Source organism: Acomys minous, assembly GCF_964271855.1.
Source record: "Acomys minous genome assembly, chromosome: 6".
NCBI lineage: Eukaryota > Metazoa > Chordata > Mammalia > Rodentia > Muridae > Acomys > Acomys minous.
In genome coordinates, this window is record NC_140487.1 from 34,710,825 (window position 1) to 34,727,501 (window position 16,677).

The 16,677-nt window shown below is 36.3% G+C and overlaps 1 protein-coding gene across 11 annotated transcripts in view; it reads left to right on the forward strand.

Moving 5' to 3' along the window:
- MAGI2 (membrane associated guanylate kinase, WW and PDZ domain containing 2) overlaps positions 1–16,677 on the forward strand; it is a 1,410,398-nt gene that overhangs the window by 423,904 nt on the left and 969,817 nt on the right. For all 11 annotated transcript variants that reach the window (XM_084787254.1, XM_084787259.1, XM_084787258.1 and 8 more), the window contains exon 2: positions 2,432–2,548. In XM_084787254.1, the coding sequence (XP_084643380.1) occupies positions 2,432–2,548 (117 nt within the window). The remainder of the gene's footprint in view (positions 1–2,431; positions 2,549–16,677) is intronic.

The following is a 16,677-nucleotide window of genomic DNA, read 5'->3' on the forward strand; positions in this document are numbered from 1 at the left end:
GTGTTTCATAACTGCACACCCATATCATGCTATTTCACACGACAAAACTGGCCCACAGACGTATGAAATCAGAGATACTAAAGGATTGATAGAGATTATGTTTGGAGTCTACTATAGTTTCTCATCACCTTTAACTGTATTTTTTGCTTATAATAGTCAGGGATCTTTATAATAAGAAAGCTAATATAATGACTATATATTAGATTTATATATAATGTTTTTTATTTGTTTATTTTATTTACTTATTGAGAGAGAGAGAGAGAGAGAGAGAGAGAGAGAGAGAGAGAGAGAGAGAGAGAGAGAGAGAGACTGACTTAGTTATGGTTTCTATTGCTGCAGCAAAACACACCACGGCCAAAAAATAAATTAGGGAGGAAGGGGTTTATTCACCATATATTTCCACGTTGCTGTTCCTCACTAAAGGAAGTCAGGACAGGAACTCAAGCAGGGAAGGAACCTGGAGACAGGAGTGGATGCAGAGGCCATCGAGGGTGATGCTTCCTGCCTTGCTCTCCATGGTTTGTTCAGTCTGTTTTCTTATAGAGAACCCAGGACCACCAGCTCAGGCATGTCGCTTCCACAATGAGCTAGTCCCTCTCCCATTGATTGCTAACTTAGAAAATGCCTTACAGCTGGATCTCATGGAGGCATGTAGCCAAATGAGGTTCCTTCCTCCTTGATGACTCTAATTGTGTCAAGCTTCGACAACAAAACCAGCCAGCATAATATATATATATTTCTGATATACTCACTGTATAAAACTACCCCTCTTCTACTACATACACTGTGCAGCAGACTCGGGTTGCAAACTCTATATTTAACTGGAAAAGTTAAAGTTGGGGGGTGGAGTTATACACTAGAAAATACAAGATTTATTTTATAATATAAATATATTTATATAAATATATTGCATATAAATGTTTGTTTGTTTATTTATTTATTTATTTATTTATTTATTTGAGTGGCATATAGGCTGTGTTCCATTAGTCCAACAATGGCTGTCTCCCAACAGAAAATTCAAGGAGACTGTAGTCATGTGGTCCACCAAGCTGAATGTGTCAGATGGTCTTCAGTATATCTTTAAATATCAAAAAAGTAGCTTCTAATACCAGTGAAGGAAATCCAGAGGTTTCGTATTCAGTGTCCTTTTTATATGTTGCCCCACCATGTACATAGCATTTAAAGTGGATCTTCCCACCTCGTAGAAGTGGATTTATGGTGGGTCTTTCCTCATCAGTTGATTTAATTAGAAATTTACCCTCAAGGGTGTATCCAGCCACAGGGGTTTTAGCTAATTGAAGGTATAGTCAAGTTGACAAGCAAGAAGAGCCATCACACTTCACTGGTCTTAATATTACTGTTTGAAAAGATAAGAGTTTAGGATAATCATATTGAGATTTTTGTAGGTGTTTTGGTTTTTAAAAGCCCATTTACTTGATATTTGTTTATATAAGTGTGCATGCCTGCATGAGTTCACATGAACTGCATGTATGCAGAAGCATGTGGAGGTGGTTTTGGGCTGCTGGGTGGGTCCTGAGAAACAAACCTGGGTCCTTTGTGAGAGCAGTACTCCTCGGCTGCTGACTATCTCTAGTATTTTGCTTTTTAATTCATTCTTTCCAGCCTGGAACTAGAAAGAATCTTAAAATAAATATGTATAATTTAATAAAGTTATCATTAGTTTAAGATTAATATTCAATAGAGCTGCATCACTGGCTTTTTAAAGCCATAGCCACATTTTTCATTAAATTATAATAGCAAACATATTTAAATTATTTGTTGGCAAAAGAAGAGAAGCTACTCAAAGTTTACTTCAATCTGTTACTTCTGTACATATATCACATAACAGAGAAATCACTTAGATTTATTTCATGGTGGGAAGAAAATCATCAATATTTATATACCCATTTTTCTTTTAACTTTGTATATCGCGTTTTTTCCATAGTAACCTTAAATAACCTAAAAAGTCTTTTCAAACTCAGAAGACATCATGCTGAGTATATAAGCCAGTAACAAATAATTAAATAAATAGCATATGATCTTCCTTAGATATGATTCCTGAAGCAATCAGGTCCACAAAAGTAGAATTAGCTTGGCGATTAGTAGTGTTTGAGGTTAAAAAAAACGTAAATGAAGAAATAAATAGCCTTTTAGTCTGACAATGAGATACATTATGTATAACTCAGTGCTAGTTCAGTTGTAAATAATACCATACTATAATAAAAACTGCAATCTAAATGAAAAATAAAGACACAATTACTAGGTATAGACCCAGAAGACAGACTAATTTGTTACCATATTAATAAATGCTTTAGACATCAAAATAGTGATTTGAAATAATTCATCCATTACATAACTTATAAATTATTTTATAACTGTACCCTTGTAATATTTTTTTCAAATATTTTACAAAATAATTTTATTATTTTAGGAGGAATTGTTGATAAGGATCTTCGTCACTACCTCAACTTAAGATTTCAGAAGGGTTCTGTTGACCACGAGCTGCAGCAAATCATCCGTGACAACCTCTACCTCCGCACAGTGCCATGTGAGTACCACGGCCAGCATTCTCTTCTTTCTGTGATAAGTAGACATATGTTCAGCTATATACTTATTATTTAAAAGAAAATTCTGTCACAGAGATATTTTATGGACAATTGGTACTGGAATCAGATTTGACACATGAACTACAAATGCAAATGTTTATAACTGAGGTTTTGTGGTGTATGATAGTTATACAGAAATTTATGACCTTTAAGCCATAAAGTATCTTAGATACACTGCACATATTAGTATTGATAATATTGATTTTAGACCAGACCTCCATTAATTCTTGAATCATGACTGAGACAGAATTCCACACCCGAAGATGGGAGACCAGAAGTGCCTTGGTTGAAACAGTTATGAATGGAATCTATTTGGAATAATTTGCAATAAGGAGTCTTCCAGGCATTAAAAAAAATGATACTACGAAGCACAAATGTAGCATGTTCTATTACTCTGGGCAAGTGATGGCAATACACACTGGCTTAGACTTTTATATGCAGCCTCTAGAAATTCCTTTGAAAAGAAGAGTTAGTACACTGAAATAATTTACGAAACAAAGCATGATTCCTTGTTCTTCCTTCTTGACATTCCACGATTGAAGTTAGGACAAAGGAAGTGGGACTCAAATCCTAGACGCTGTATGGATATCAAAATCTACTTCCTTCAAGTGAGATATTTTGACTGCTAAAAACTATCCATGTTCTCTAGTAATTCTGATCTACTGATGTTGTATGTACTGAGTTTTGTTTAGTTACGCACTAAACATAAATCAACTCAAAACTATGAACTCCAGTGCCTTCAAACTAGAATGAAACATTGATTAGAATAAATTAAACAAGTACAACAAAAAAAAAATGATACATATGGTTGATTCTCAGGATTTTAAAAGTGATACCAATAAAAGCATATATTAATCACACAATGATGAAGATAGACGAGAAACCACCCAGGTCTTTTAATCAATAATCATTTGGGGATGTGTGTGATCTTGTCATTGTTACTTGGCATTGAATAATGTCATAGTTTATTTAGCATCTATTACCAAGTAAAAACACTAACTGACATCTTGTTAGTCAAAAATTATTCCTATTCAAGGTGTGTTCTTAAGTGAGTGGACATTGGACTATTGTTTTGAAACAGCATGAAAAGTTCATGCTAAGAAAAGTACACTCTTAAACTTGTGAGCTTGACATTGGAGTGACGGGCAGAAGATGGATTAAAGTGAGTGAACTGCTTATAAGGTAACGGATGGGCGCATTTTCAAAGCCTTGATGCTGTCAGTGCATCTAGGTGAATTTATCTTTTGTGACAGGAAAGAAAAGAGACCTGAAATACTAAATAAAGAGTCCAGGTGCTTTATTATGTTAAAAGCTGCAAGAAACAGATAAGGGGCTGATATCAGGAATACTTGTACTCCTTGCTAAGATGGTGGCGTGAATAGAAAAGTCTTAATTAAATATAATGATAATGGGAGGAATTTTGCTTTAGCTAATTAACTTTTTAAAGCATCTTTCTTTAGAGTACTAAGGAAAGACTATGAAGGAGAAACAAATATAAGGGTAAAAATAACAGGATTTATGCATAAACCTAGAGAGCCTCAAGATGTGATTTTTGGTTCAAGGTCATAAATCCAATTAGAAATCCTAGAGTAACGCCTGTAAAGGAGATAATTAGAAACTCGAGGGATCTGAATGTTATCAGGAAACAATTGCTCTTTTATTTTGCAGCCTCCACTCCTGAATAGCTAATGCCAATAACACCATTTTCCAATAGTGCTTTTAATTTGGTGTAACAGTTTAAAACTATCTGAAATAAAGATGACTCTGATTTGTACTATTAAAAATTGCTTTCATATTGGGGGCCCAGCTCTGGATACTCTGTCTCCTTCACTCATTATGTCTGTTAATGAAGTACTCAGACATTCTCAGAGAGTATGCAAAAAAATGTGCCAGTAATGTGAAAAATCCTTCCATCGCTTCAAAACTCGCAAATGTGCACAGCCAATCTATTGGCATTCATTATTGAATCTCATTTCCTATACATTCTCCTGGGTCAATGTAGTCTCATTATTTGAATGAGCTCACCATAGTAAAAGGAAAATATGCTGCTCACCATAGTAAAAGGAAAATACACACACATATATATCAATGTGACTATTGTCACCTCTTGTTTAATTGGGCAGAGGCACTAGAAATAGGCCCTTGATGAGTGCATCGAAACAAAAGTGTAACCAATTTGATCATGTGAGGTGGGTTAGTATGTTTCTTCCTGAGTAACTCTGGCTCCTCCATAGTTTGTCCCAATAATTGCAACTAGAAGAAAAGGAGAGCCAAATCCTAGAGCTAAACTTCCTCAGTGCTTAGCCCGTGTGTAATAGCACTAGAGTTTTAGCTCCACTCATTCTCCATTGCACTTACATGCATGCGTCTAATCAAATTCAGTTCTAAGTAACTGAGTTATCTATACATCTAAACAGGTCTGTGTCAGGCTATGCGCACATTCTGTGTTAATCAAGGGAAAGAGGGAGATAAATCTGGGTCTTTACTGGGCTTTAACTATAAATAATATAAAATTCCATCAATCGGTTTGCAGAATCAAGGGCTGCTTACATTTACCCCTTTGATTTAGTTTCCTTAGACCCTTATCTCAGAATTATTTTTAAATATATTTTATTAATTTATTCATATTATATCTCATTTGTTATCCTATCCCTTGCATCCTCCCATTCCTCCCTCCCTCCCATTTTTCCCTTACTCCTCTCCCCTATGACTGTGACTAGGGAGACCTCCTCCCCCTGTATATGGTTATAGGGTATCAAGTCTCTTCTTGGTAGCCTGCTATCCTTCCTCTGAGTTCAAAAGTACCTTATCTCGGAATTCTTAAGAGAGTAAGTTTGACAAGCTGTTCCATAGTGTTGGAGGCATGGTTGTTTTACATACAGTATGTAGGGGCACAAACAGCTGTAGGCATCATCTCTGGTGCCGTCAATTCACAATTTAATCCATTCAAATCTGATCACAAAGGAAAGGTCTTCATAAACGGATTCCATATTTTATGTAGAGCCTAAAATAGTCTCACATTTTTATATATTGAAAGCCTTCTGTAAGTATTTCTTGTTAATTATATAACTAATAGAGAGGGGAAGTGAAAGTTAATTGTTTTAAAATGGAGAGTATAAATACTTTTTCCAGTATTAAATGTCAGAGTTAAGATTCTATGTGATGACCTGGCTCAACCTGAGATCCACCCCACAAGAGAGAGCCAACGCCTGACGATAATAATGATACTCTGCTAGTTAGCACATGCAAGCCTAGCATAGCTGTCCTCAGAGAGGCTCCACCCAGCAGCAAATCAAAACAGATGCTGAGACTCACAGCCAAACATTAGGAGAAGCACCAGGGAGTCTTGTGGAAAAGTGGGGGGAGGGGAGTAGAAGGACCTGCAGGGTACAAGAACTCCACAAGACCAACAGAGTCAACCAACCAGGGCCCAGGGGGGCATATGGAGACTAAAGCCCCAATCAAGGACCATGCATGTACTGGACCTAGGCCCCTACACATATGTTGCTGATGGGCAACTTAGTCCTCATATGGGTCCCCTAGCAAAAGGAACAGAGGCTGTCTCTGACATAGACTCTGTTGCCTGCTTTTCAATCACTCCCCTCTGGCCTGGATGCCTTGCGTGGCCTCAGTAGAAAATGATCTGCTGAGTCCTGAAGCGATTCTTGTGTAGGTTTGTTGAGGAGGGGCTCCCTTTTCCTGAGCAGGTGGAGGGTTACGGGGGGGGGGGGGTGGCGGGAAGAGAAAGGGAGGGTGGGACTGGGGAGGAGAGGAGAAAGGGAGCTAGTATCTGGATGTAAATTGAATAAAACAAACAAACATAAAGACTAACTCCTTAAAAAGAAAAAAAGGTCAAAACCCAGGGAAAAAGAAGTTTCCCCAACTTTTCCAATAGTATAGATTATTCATAATATGTCAAAATTCAATTTCCCTATTAATCTAAGACAATGTCAATATAATTTTTGTGTTTCTAATAATATAGAAAATATTTCCCTTTGTAGTAACAGTATTATTTATAGTTATTTTGATATTGTTAAGTTTTGATAATTTTATACAAGCAGGTGTTCTGTTGACATGTATATTTCTGCACCATGTTATACATCTTGTGCACCATGCATGCAATGCCCATATTAGCCGAAAGAGGGAATTCTCCTGGAACTGGACTTAGAAAAGGTTGTGGGTTGGGATACAAATTCTGGGAAACAAAGAGTAGTTGGTGTTCTTAAACACTGAGCAATCTTTCCAGCCCTTCATTTATTATTATTAGTCCGTAGATAATTCAGAAGCTATAGTTCCTAGTTGGTCCTGATTCATAATGACGCTAGGCAACTTTAATCTTGTAAACAGTACATTTCCAATTGAAAAGTTCACCCTGGTCATAATTATTGTTTGTTTTCATTACTGGGATCATTGTAGTGTTTTTGCTCCTGGGATCCCTATTCTAGCTCAATAAAATTGAAGTACACTTAAGAAAAAATAAGATTCTATGTGATGGAAAGTAAGTAGAAATGAGTAAAAGATGATAAGACAAACTAGTTTTACCTTAGACTATGATAAAGAGTAACCAGTAAAGATGTACAAAGATAAAGGCCATAAGAGTTTCGAACATCCATTACATGGAATTCCAACTACCCTGATGGTATATGAAATGAAACTTGGGAAATTCTAAATTACCAGCATTTATTTGGATGGTGAGCATCAAAGAATTTCCTTATGGGGGTGGCTTAAAATGTGGCAAACAAGACACTGGGGAAAATGTCCTCATTTCTACCAGAGACAAAATTTTGCCTAAAAAAGGGGGGACAACCTTGGATGCAAGCAGAAACAACAGCCAAACTCTGCCAAGACAGGGTAAGCAAGTCCTCGACAGTTCCTGCCTCACACATATGTGAGATATACTGGGCCAGAACACTAAAGATCATGCTTTAACATTATAGAGAGTTTTGGGTGACTGCTCAGGTAGCAAATTGTCTCTGTCATATTCTCACTTGGGAAGCTGCTAATCTGTATCCTCTCTATATTCAGATAATTAAATTTATTCCTTCTCAAGTCTCTAATGGGGTTGAAAACCAGATAGTTTTACAATTAAGCTTAGTTGTCTAGGGGCTAAGATGTGTTTAGATCTAGATGTTTTAAGTTGATAATGATGAGCTATGATAGGTATTGATTTACATTCAGAATTTTAGATGCACCAAATAGAAAAGATGTTTTCTTCAAGGCTGCCAAATACAAATAGCCAAAACACTAAGAATGTAACACTTATATAATTCCTGATTGTGTCATGATTTTTCTTGCTGTAGGTAGTTTATGGTATATATGTTTAATAATATAAATATATATGTAAAAAATAAAAATATTTAACAAAATATCATCACACATTTTTCTCTTAAAAAAAAAAGAAGGTAGACCAAGTCATTTTATCACAGCATGTTAAAAGTACCAAGTAAAGACAACAATTATTATCCCTGGGATCGTATAGATTGAAACTATATGTAGAAGTTGGTGAAACAAGTACTCAGAAATGTTCAATTAATTTTGTGATGTTTGGAGAAAATAGAGTTTACTTTTGTTTTAATGCTCTAATGAACATAATATTGTATATATTTAACTCTGAGAGTAATCATTGACTGGTTAATCTCACTAGGATTCTTAGATAAGAGAAAAAGTATCACTGCAATTTATTGGTAATGCTCTATTAGATGCAAATGAATGTTGTTAGAAGCATGATCACAGACATATTTCACATTCTTCTCCCTATTGTACCATGAGATGTGGAGAGTGATTTCACTGACCAGTTGTTAAAGCTACAATATGACCTGGGAGGCATTTGAGGCTACAGCTTTCTCTCAAGATAACATTTCATTGTTAAGATGGTTTAAATGGGAAATATTTTAAATCTATTTGAAGTATGAAATACTAATGTGTACTAAGTAAAAGACAAATCAATAAAGCCGAAGTAACAACTATTAGATAAAACCAAATACCATTAAATATATAGACTTAAGATATGAAGGAAACTACTTTTGTGGAAGATCTGACTGTGGCATAAACCCCAATACTGCTTCTCCCTATTTCAGTGGATTAAATTTGGAAAGCTAAGCTATGCTAAGAGGAATGTCAAAGGCAGAATTGTATGAGTTTAGTGCACATTTGATGTTTTGATGCGGATGACAAATTGCCTTTCACAGAGCAGATATGAGCTCTATAAACATTATGAAAAAATGAACTGTTGGGAGTAGTCAACAGCACCCCACAATTACAGTGATAGTGTACCAGCACCCCCTTTGCTGACTGGGAACTCACACATGACGAGAGCTGGTAAGGACTGTTAGGGGGCAGCTGACTGTTCGTGAAGTGTGGCAATTGTGAGACAGGGTCAGAGCTCTCTGGTGAACTGGGTGAAGCAAAGCTTCTTGTTACACAAGCCAATGTGTTACACTTTTTTATTCTAAATTTGAAAATTCACAAAAATATGCAACTGGAAAAGGCGATACTTTCAGTAGGTATGGATAAATATTTGTAATTACCTGAGTCTTAATTATAAAGATATATGTTTTATACATGGAGCAAGATGGAAGAGTGATAGCAACCTAAAAGCTGGATTGCTACAAAGACAAGATCATTGTTAGTCAGTGAAAGGAATTTCATCTAGTTGAAAATAATCGAGAATATGACTAAATCCTCAACTGTCCTCCAGTATTTAGGCCTGATTGTTGTGGCCAATTGATCAATACCTAGCCAAACAAGCATGGGGTGGAATCATCCAATTCCATTGAATTTTAATCCAACTATACTTCACCCAATATTCATTATAAATCTGCTTCAACATTATTCTTAGTTTCCCAAATAAGATCCGTAAATTTAGACAGTCTGATTTGAAGTTGCTTTTAGAGTGTAAATCACATTCCTTCACTATTATTTCAGACTCACTTGCCAGCTTTTTGTTCTTTGAAACAGGAATTTGATTTTTTAAAAATAGACTAATTATATTTGGCACTAAGTGTTAAAAATGAGGATTATTACTGAATAAATGTGGCTATTAGCATCTGGGGCCAAGACAGAAGGGAATACATAAACAAATGCAAATATATTTCTTGAGGAATTTATTCTCTGTCCTGGCAGTCTCAGCAATAAAGTGAACATTCCAAAGGTTCTGAGCAGTAGCAGGTGATGCCAATCCTTCATTCATTTCTCACTAAGATAGACATCTGTCTAGTGATGCCTAGTGATTACCTAACCATGTTATAATTATAAAGGTGAATTAGGATTAATCATACTTTCTAAGAATGTGAAGACTTAGTCATAGGTCATATACATGAAAGTATTTGTGTGACTTCTGAGGATATGTGAGCAGATAAGCAATAACAAACTAATCACATGTTTCTGTCCAAACTCTTAAAGGACCAGGGAGTTTACTGGAGCTACTTATAGGAACCTGGATTACTGAAAGACAGCTGTATCACTGAAAAAAAAAACTTTACTGACTGAAGTTGCATCCCTGCATTCAACTAGATCTGTTGGATAATCTCTCCTTCCCTGTAATTGTCACTGCTTGCATAATTGTGCTCCAGTTACTTCCTGAGCCTTATAAGTTGCACTTAATTTCTGAATATAATGGGTCTCTTTTCTCCCACCATAGGGGGAATATTTAATATTTTAATGAGAGAAAAAATAATATACAACAATTCCATAATTATTTTCTTCTAATCATTGAACAAAACAAAGTTTTCTGGTTAGATTGTAATGTATTGGTTTGGTTGGTAGGGGGTGGAGGTGAGCTGTATTCTATATGTGAGAAATTCATAATTTAATTTTATTAAGCTCTTAATTTAAATATTAGATTCAGATTCTTACCTGGAGTATGAAATCAAGGAATATTAGATAGGATTACATTGACTTATCCATTTAATACCACAAAGCTTCAGTGTTTAAATAAAGGAATAAATCTAGCACAAAAGAAAAGCAATAAATGCTGATTATGCCATGCAAAAAAAAAAAAAACCTCATTTGCCCTATCTACACTGGTTTTTTTTTTCACTTTGTGTGGTGTGAATTTTTCATGTGATTTGCCCTTATATATACATACTCATTATAAGCAAGACAGATTCCTCCAGAGCTTTTAGCCCATGGATGTAGTTGGGAGGTACAATATGCAACTTTGAATTTCAAATATTCCCAACACTGCTCTAAGAATAAGGAGATGTGAGGGTGTTTAATGCAGTTTATACTCTCAAGAAAGCCAATCACCACTTTCAATAAAAAGTAGCTCTCCTTTGCGAAGCAAATAACATACTCCTTGAACATTTCAACCTCATAGCCCTGTGTGCTGAAAGGTAATGTTAGCATGTCTCGCTCATACCTCCATACTGTTTTTCTTTAAGTTAAGTCTATTAAATCAGACCTATCCAAATTTCAGTGTCAGTGAACCGAACCCAGGATATAGGGTGATTATGCAAGAAGCTGACAGAAACAGTAGGCAGGCAAGACATGAAGGCTGTGCCCTGTAGCAGGACCATCAGAGTCCATTTCAAACACACCTGGAAAGACGATGATCAAGAAATACTGGTGACTGTTACCACTATTTTAGTAGCAAGAACAGTAGTCAAGAGTTGTATGTATCATTGCAGGTGTAAGCGGAAACCCTTACCTCTATTTATTTCTTATCATGGGACTATGGGAAAAAAACTCATCAGAACAAGGACCATTGATTGCAGAGGTTCTGTTATTAGCCACCCATAGGATTTTGGCAAAGGCCCTGGTGCCTGGAAGGAAGAAGGTGACGCAATAGTGAAATACTGAAGTGTTTCTTTATGTTCCATCTACACTTCTGTAGTTTTTGGGTTCTGCTGGCTTTCTTTATCATTATTCAAATCAGTTCCTCAAATTGACTAAATTATTCTGAGGATGAAATGCCCTTGATATCAAGCAGGTGTAAACAGCTTATGGAATTCGAAGGTATATCAAGTGCAGCAGACACTTCAGGGAAAAATAAAGAGTGAGATTTAAATTAAGTGCAATTCCGGATAAAAACCATTGATGCGTGTACTTTCAAATTTTTCTATGAATGTCAAGTTAAAGATACCATCATAACGCTGATGTTCCTTGAAATTTACCTTCACTATTCATGAAACTCTGAAATGTGGTCCAGACCCAGTGAATGGATAAGAAAATAAACATAAAGGAGAAATACAAAGGTTTTTAAAATTGCTCTCCTCCTTTGAATGTGTAATGAATTGAACTGTGACATAAAGATTTCAGAACCATACGGTGTATTGTTATAAAAATATTATTGCTATATTGTGATAAAATTTTTAACATGAAATATAATGTCTTCTAATGTTGAACTTTCATAAATGTCACTTGAATGACTCAATGGCCATGCTTTGAGGACCAAATGAATCAATCTAATAGGAGACTAAATCAATGCTATGTGCAGTCTAAAATTTAACAGCACAAATGAGGAATTTAGGATGGTGTGTAAAGTTCCTCACATGGTATAATTAAAAGTTAAGTCCAATGTAGGATTGACAGCCTACTCAACTTAAAACTTCACAAGGAGTTTACCTGTTCCAGGATGTTTGATCTCAGTGTGATTCATGAGATTGTGAGCTGTAACTCACTGTTTCTTGTGGTTGAGCCCTAACACACCTTTAATCCAAGAACTTTCTCATCTGGACGACAACAAAACGGAAGCAACAGGGACACTTACCAAGAGTCCTCAAATGCCTCCTCTTTTGAAGAGCCACACCTATCAGTGTGGTTACCTTTGCACACGCTCCGCTGCCACTTGGAGCTCAGTATCATAGCATCTTGGATGTAAGCAACTCCCCTAGCTCTCAGTCCCATAGGGATCAAATTGCCCATTCCCTTCATTAGAGACACATGGAACCTATGGACATAATTTCCCTACTAGCTTACTTCCCTCACCCTACTACCTCATTTCTCGGTTAATATCCCAAGTCTGGCTTTAAAGTTTCAAATTTATATGCACAATGCAGTGTCCAATGAGCACCTCAGAGCACTGAGAAGTAAGTATGGAGCCAAGGTTCACTTCCGCAAACCTTTAATTCTCTTTTTATCATTTCCATATTTTATTTCCGTATTCCATTTTTTTCCATAAATGAAACCAGAATAAATAATGTGTCACACAATGTTTAGACTAGGAAATAAAACAATGCTAGATGTTTTAATGAGGAAGAAGATTAGGGAACTGGTCATTTAGAAAATTACTAGAATAGCAAGAGAAAGTGGAGACGAGGAATACTAGTCCTCAAGAGTGCTAACCACAGTGCATAGCCACTGAGAAAGGTTAAGCCCCTACTAACCAAACAGCTGCCTCTGAGGCCTGCAGCCAAGATCCGCAAACCTGAGCCTGACATGGCCATGTTACCAGTGTGGCTGCAATTACCTCCAGCGCCTGGTGACTATTGACAACGGGTGGAATGAACACCGAGGTCCCTGCTGAGGACATCACATAGCTGAGAGTGTCCCTTCTGACCTAAAATATAAGCTTTGAATGTGTTATGTTGCAGTTAATTTAGAAGTAGAGCCTGACAGTATTTATTATTAGGCCGATAATTACTATTACAGTGGTATTTTCTAACCCGCTAGTAATCAATGAAACACAGACACCTGCTATATGTTAAAAATAGCCGGGCATGGTGGCGCATGCCTTTAATCCCAGCACTTGGGAGGCAGAGGCTGGTGGATTGCTGTGAGTTCGAGGCCAGCCTGGTCTACAGAATGAGTCTAGGACAGCCAAGGCTACGCAGAGAGACCTAGTCTCGAAAGACCAAAATAAATAAATAAATAAATAAATAAATAAATAAATAAATAAATAATAGCCTTAGTTAACCTGGAGCAGGGTAGATATTAATGCCCTAAACGACTTCCCACATTGGGCTAGGTATCCCATACCCCAATCCCATGCCATCTGCTTCTGATAATTTATATCATGCTACATCCATCTATAATCCAAAATACTTGCTAATTATCATCATCTGGGCCAAATCTCCATCCACGCTGGCCAAGTGCTTCTTCCTCCACTGAATCCATGGTGCAGCAGCCTTCTTCCTCCCTGCTTTTTCCCCTTCTGTCTCTCCTCCTCTTCTGGTCTCTTTTCCAAAAGCCCTCAGACCTTAGCCATGTCTCTCCCATTTACCCAGGTGTGGTGGCATTTTATTGATGAAACAGGAATAAGCTCTTAGGCAAGGTACAAAAAAAATTAGGGTACATGAATCTGCTCATTAGGGCAGACCAGGCCAACCTCCAACGGTGTCTCTTCTTAATAACTCCTTAGACATATAGTAACCATGCTGTACCTTAATCTTATTACACAGTTGAAGACTAGTATTTAAATTCCTTGTTTCAGTAATCAATTGGTAAAGCCTCATAATAGAAATAATTATCAGAAGCAGAGTATTTGTTAAGGGTTTCTCCTTGCTGCCTATGTGTAGTCTCCCAATGATTACATCGTACTCACTGTTTTGGGGGCTACCAGAGAAAGGTGTTCGCTCTTTAGAAAGTGAGAATTCTTACGCAGTATCAGTGCACTGGAGACTGTCCTGCTCTGCTAACAGAGGGAGTCATTTTAAATTTGTGTCAGAGTCATTGTTCATTTTCATTCACAACTTTCATTATTTAAAAGTATAAGTGTGACACTAGCAAAACTTAGTTCATAATTATATTTCTCACATGAGAAATCAATTGACGGAAAAAAAATGCCTTTTGGAACATCATTTGAATTTAGAGCAAGCAAAGGAATCTTAATTAAAATTGAGGAGCCGAATGCGTTATTTGAAACACTACAGAAAATTAATTAGATTTGAAGAGGAATGAGATGCTTTTAGCACTGGGTGGAACAATATCTGAGATCAAAGGTCAGTCTTGGCAGCTTTTTGCAGGTCTCAAAATCATTTTTGGGTCTTTAAGTTAATTAGTGAACTATGCTATAGCATTTGGGAAGACTTATTTAAATATACATATAAGTAATATACGAATACATACATTTAAAAATGTTGTATGAAGGCAGCATTTTGACGTAATAGTAGTGTAGGGGAAAGACACCTGCCTCTTTAGTATAACCAAACAAAAAATATGCAATTTCAGTTATCTCCTAGGCTTGGTGTTATTCTCTCTATGAACATGCTAATCTTCATAGAAACTTATCTTCCAGATTTATCAGTTGTAAAATTGTAGTTGTTATTTTAAATTGTCATTAATGTACTTAATAACTTGTTAAATTTGTAGAGATTAAAATGTTTAAACTTTTATATGCTATAATTAATTTTATTTAGTTCTGCTAGCACTGAGAGTGACAAAGAGCATGTGACTGGCTGAGTACCAGTCATGTAAATGAATGTGACACACTATCTAGGACTGTATTCAAATCTTAGTAAACTAGACATCACTATTCTAATTTTAGAGCTGAGCAAATGGAATATTTACAGCAAAGAGAGATAAAATGTCTAACATTTTTCATAATTGAGGCTGATAACCACACTCACTACTTAGGGAATAATTATTATGCAATCAAAGTTACTTTATATTTATTTAAAAATAATGGCTAGACTGCTGTATTTGATTGAGGTGTAAACCAGTAAAGCTAACATTGGCCAATGACTCCATTGGTCGGTGCGGGATTCTCTCTTCATGCTGGGACTCGGTCTGGCTTGGGTGTGCCCCGATTTCATGCATGCTGTCACAATCACTGCGAGTTCATATGTCCAGCTGCCTTACCGTGTCCTGAGGACGGTGCTTCCTTGTACTTATCCGTTGCCTCTGGCTCTTAAACTCTTCCTGCCTCCTCTTCTACAATGATCCTTAAGCCTTGAAGAAGTGAGATGTGCTTTATGTATTCCCTGTAGGGGTGTGCATGCTGCAGTCTGTTATTCCCTTTTTGGTCAGTTGTCTTTGTTAATAGACATCAACTGCAAACAGAAGCTTCTCACATAAATCTTAAGAGATGCGTTGAGCTATGGGTATAATAAACAATTAGGATTTCTATTAATACTATGTCCACTTGGCGTCACAGTGACAATAGGTTCTCCCCTAGGGTCTCCGACATAAATAGTCATAGGTTCTCGTCCCAATAATGGTGATATATATTGGTTTCATCTTGTGGAACTTAAAGCCAATCAGAAAGTGGTTGATTATCACTACGATAGTTACTCCACTATTGTACCATTGGGCTTGTCTTACCAGGCCAGTCGTTGTGAAGTATATTTACACAAGTGAATTATTTTCAGCCATAAAAAATGAAATTAAAGGATGAAAAATATATAAAACTGGGGAGAATTATACTAATTAAGAGAATAAAGCCAGTTTCAGAAAGAAAAGTATCATGGGATTTTTTTTCATTTGTGTTTCCTAGATATTTTTAATTCTAGAGGTAAATTAGGTTTTTTGTTTTAAAATATTTATAGTTTTTATTTTAATTAAAAATATTATATAATTTTCCTTCCCTTTCTCAAGCCTTCTATGTACTCCCTTATTCCTTCTCTAAATCACAATTTCTTTTTCTTTGTTACTGTTTTACACACACACATACACACACACATATGTATATATAATGTATATATGTGTGTGATGTATATACATATATATATATCACACATGCACGTGCACACACACATACACACATATATATGTTGTGACATGAAAAATACTGTCATGACAAAAGTGTCCAACTAAGAAGCAAAGCCAAAGGGTAAATGTGTCAGAGGCATTTTTTAAAAAGAGGGTCAGATAGTCTGAGGAAATGCCCATGAAAATCCAAGCGTTGAGGTTACACAGTTCTTACCCGTCGGGCTATAATCTTCTTGGTTACAGGGATGAGGATATCATACCTAGATTCTCATACTAGTCCAGTAACTGATGTCCCTTGAACAACACCGCTACAGCAAAAGTGTTCCAAGCCAACTGATACCACTGAAGTTTGTTTATGGAGATTTTTGAATATTAATTCTATTCTATCAGGAGTCCATCTGCATAGTCTATATTTTCAGGTGGACTTCTGATAATTTGACTATACATGCTTCATATATCTTTATGAGGGGAAGGGTCATGCTAT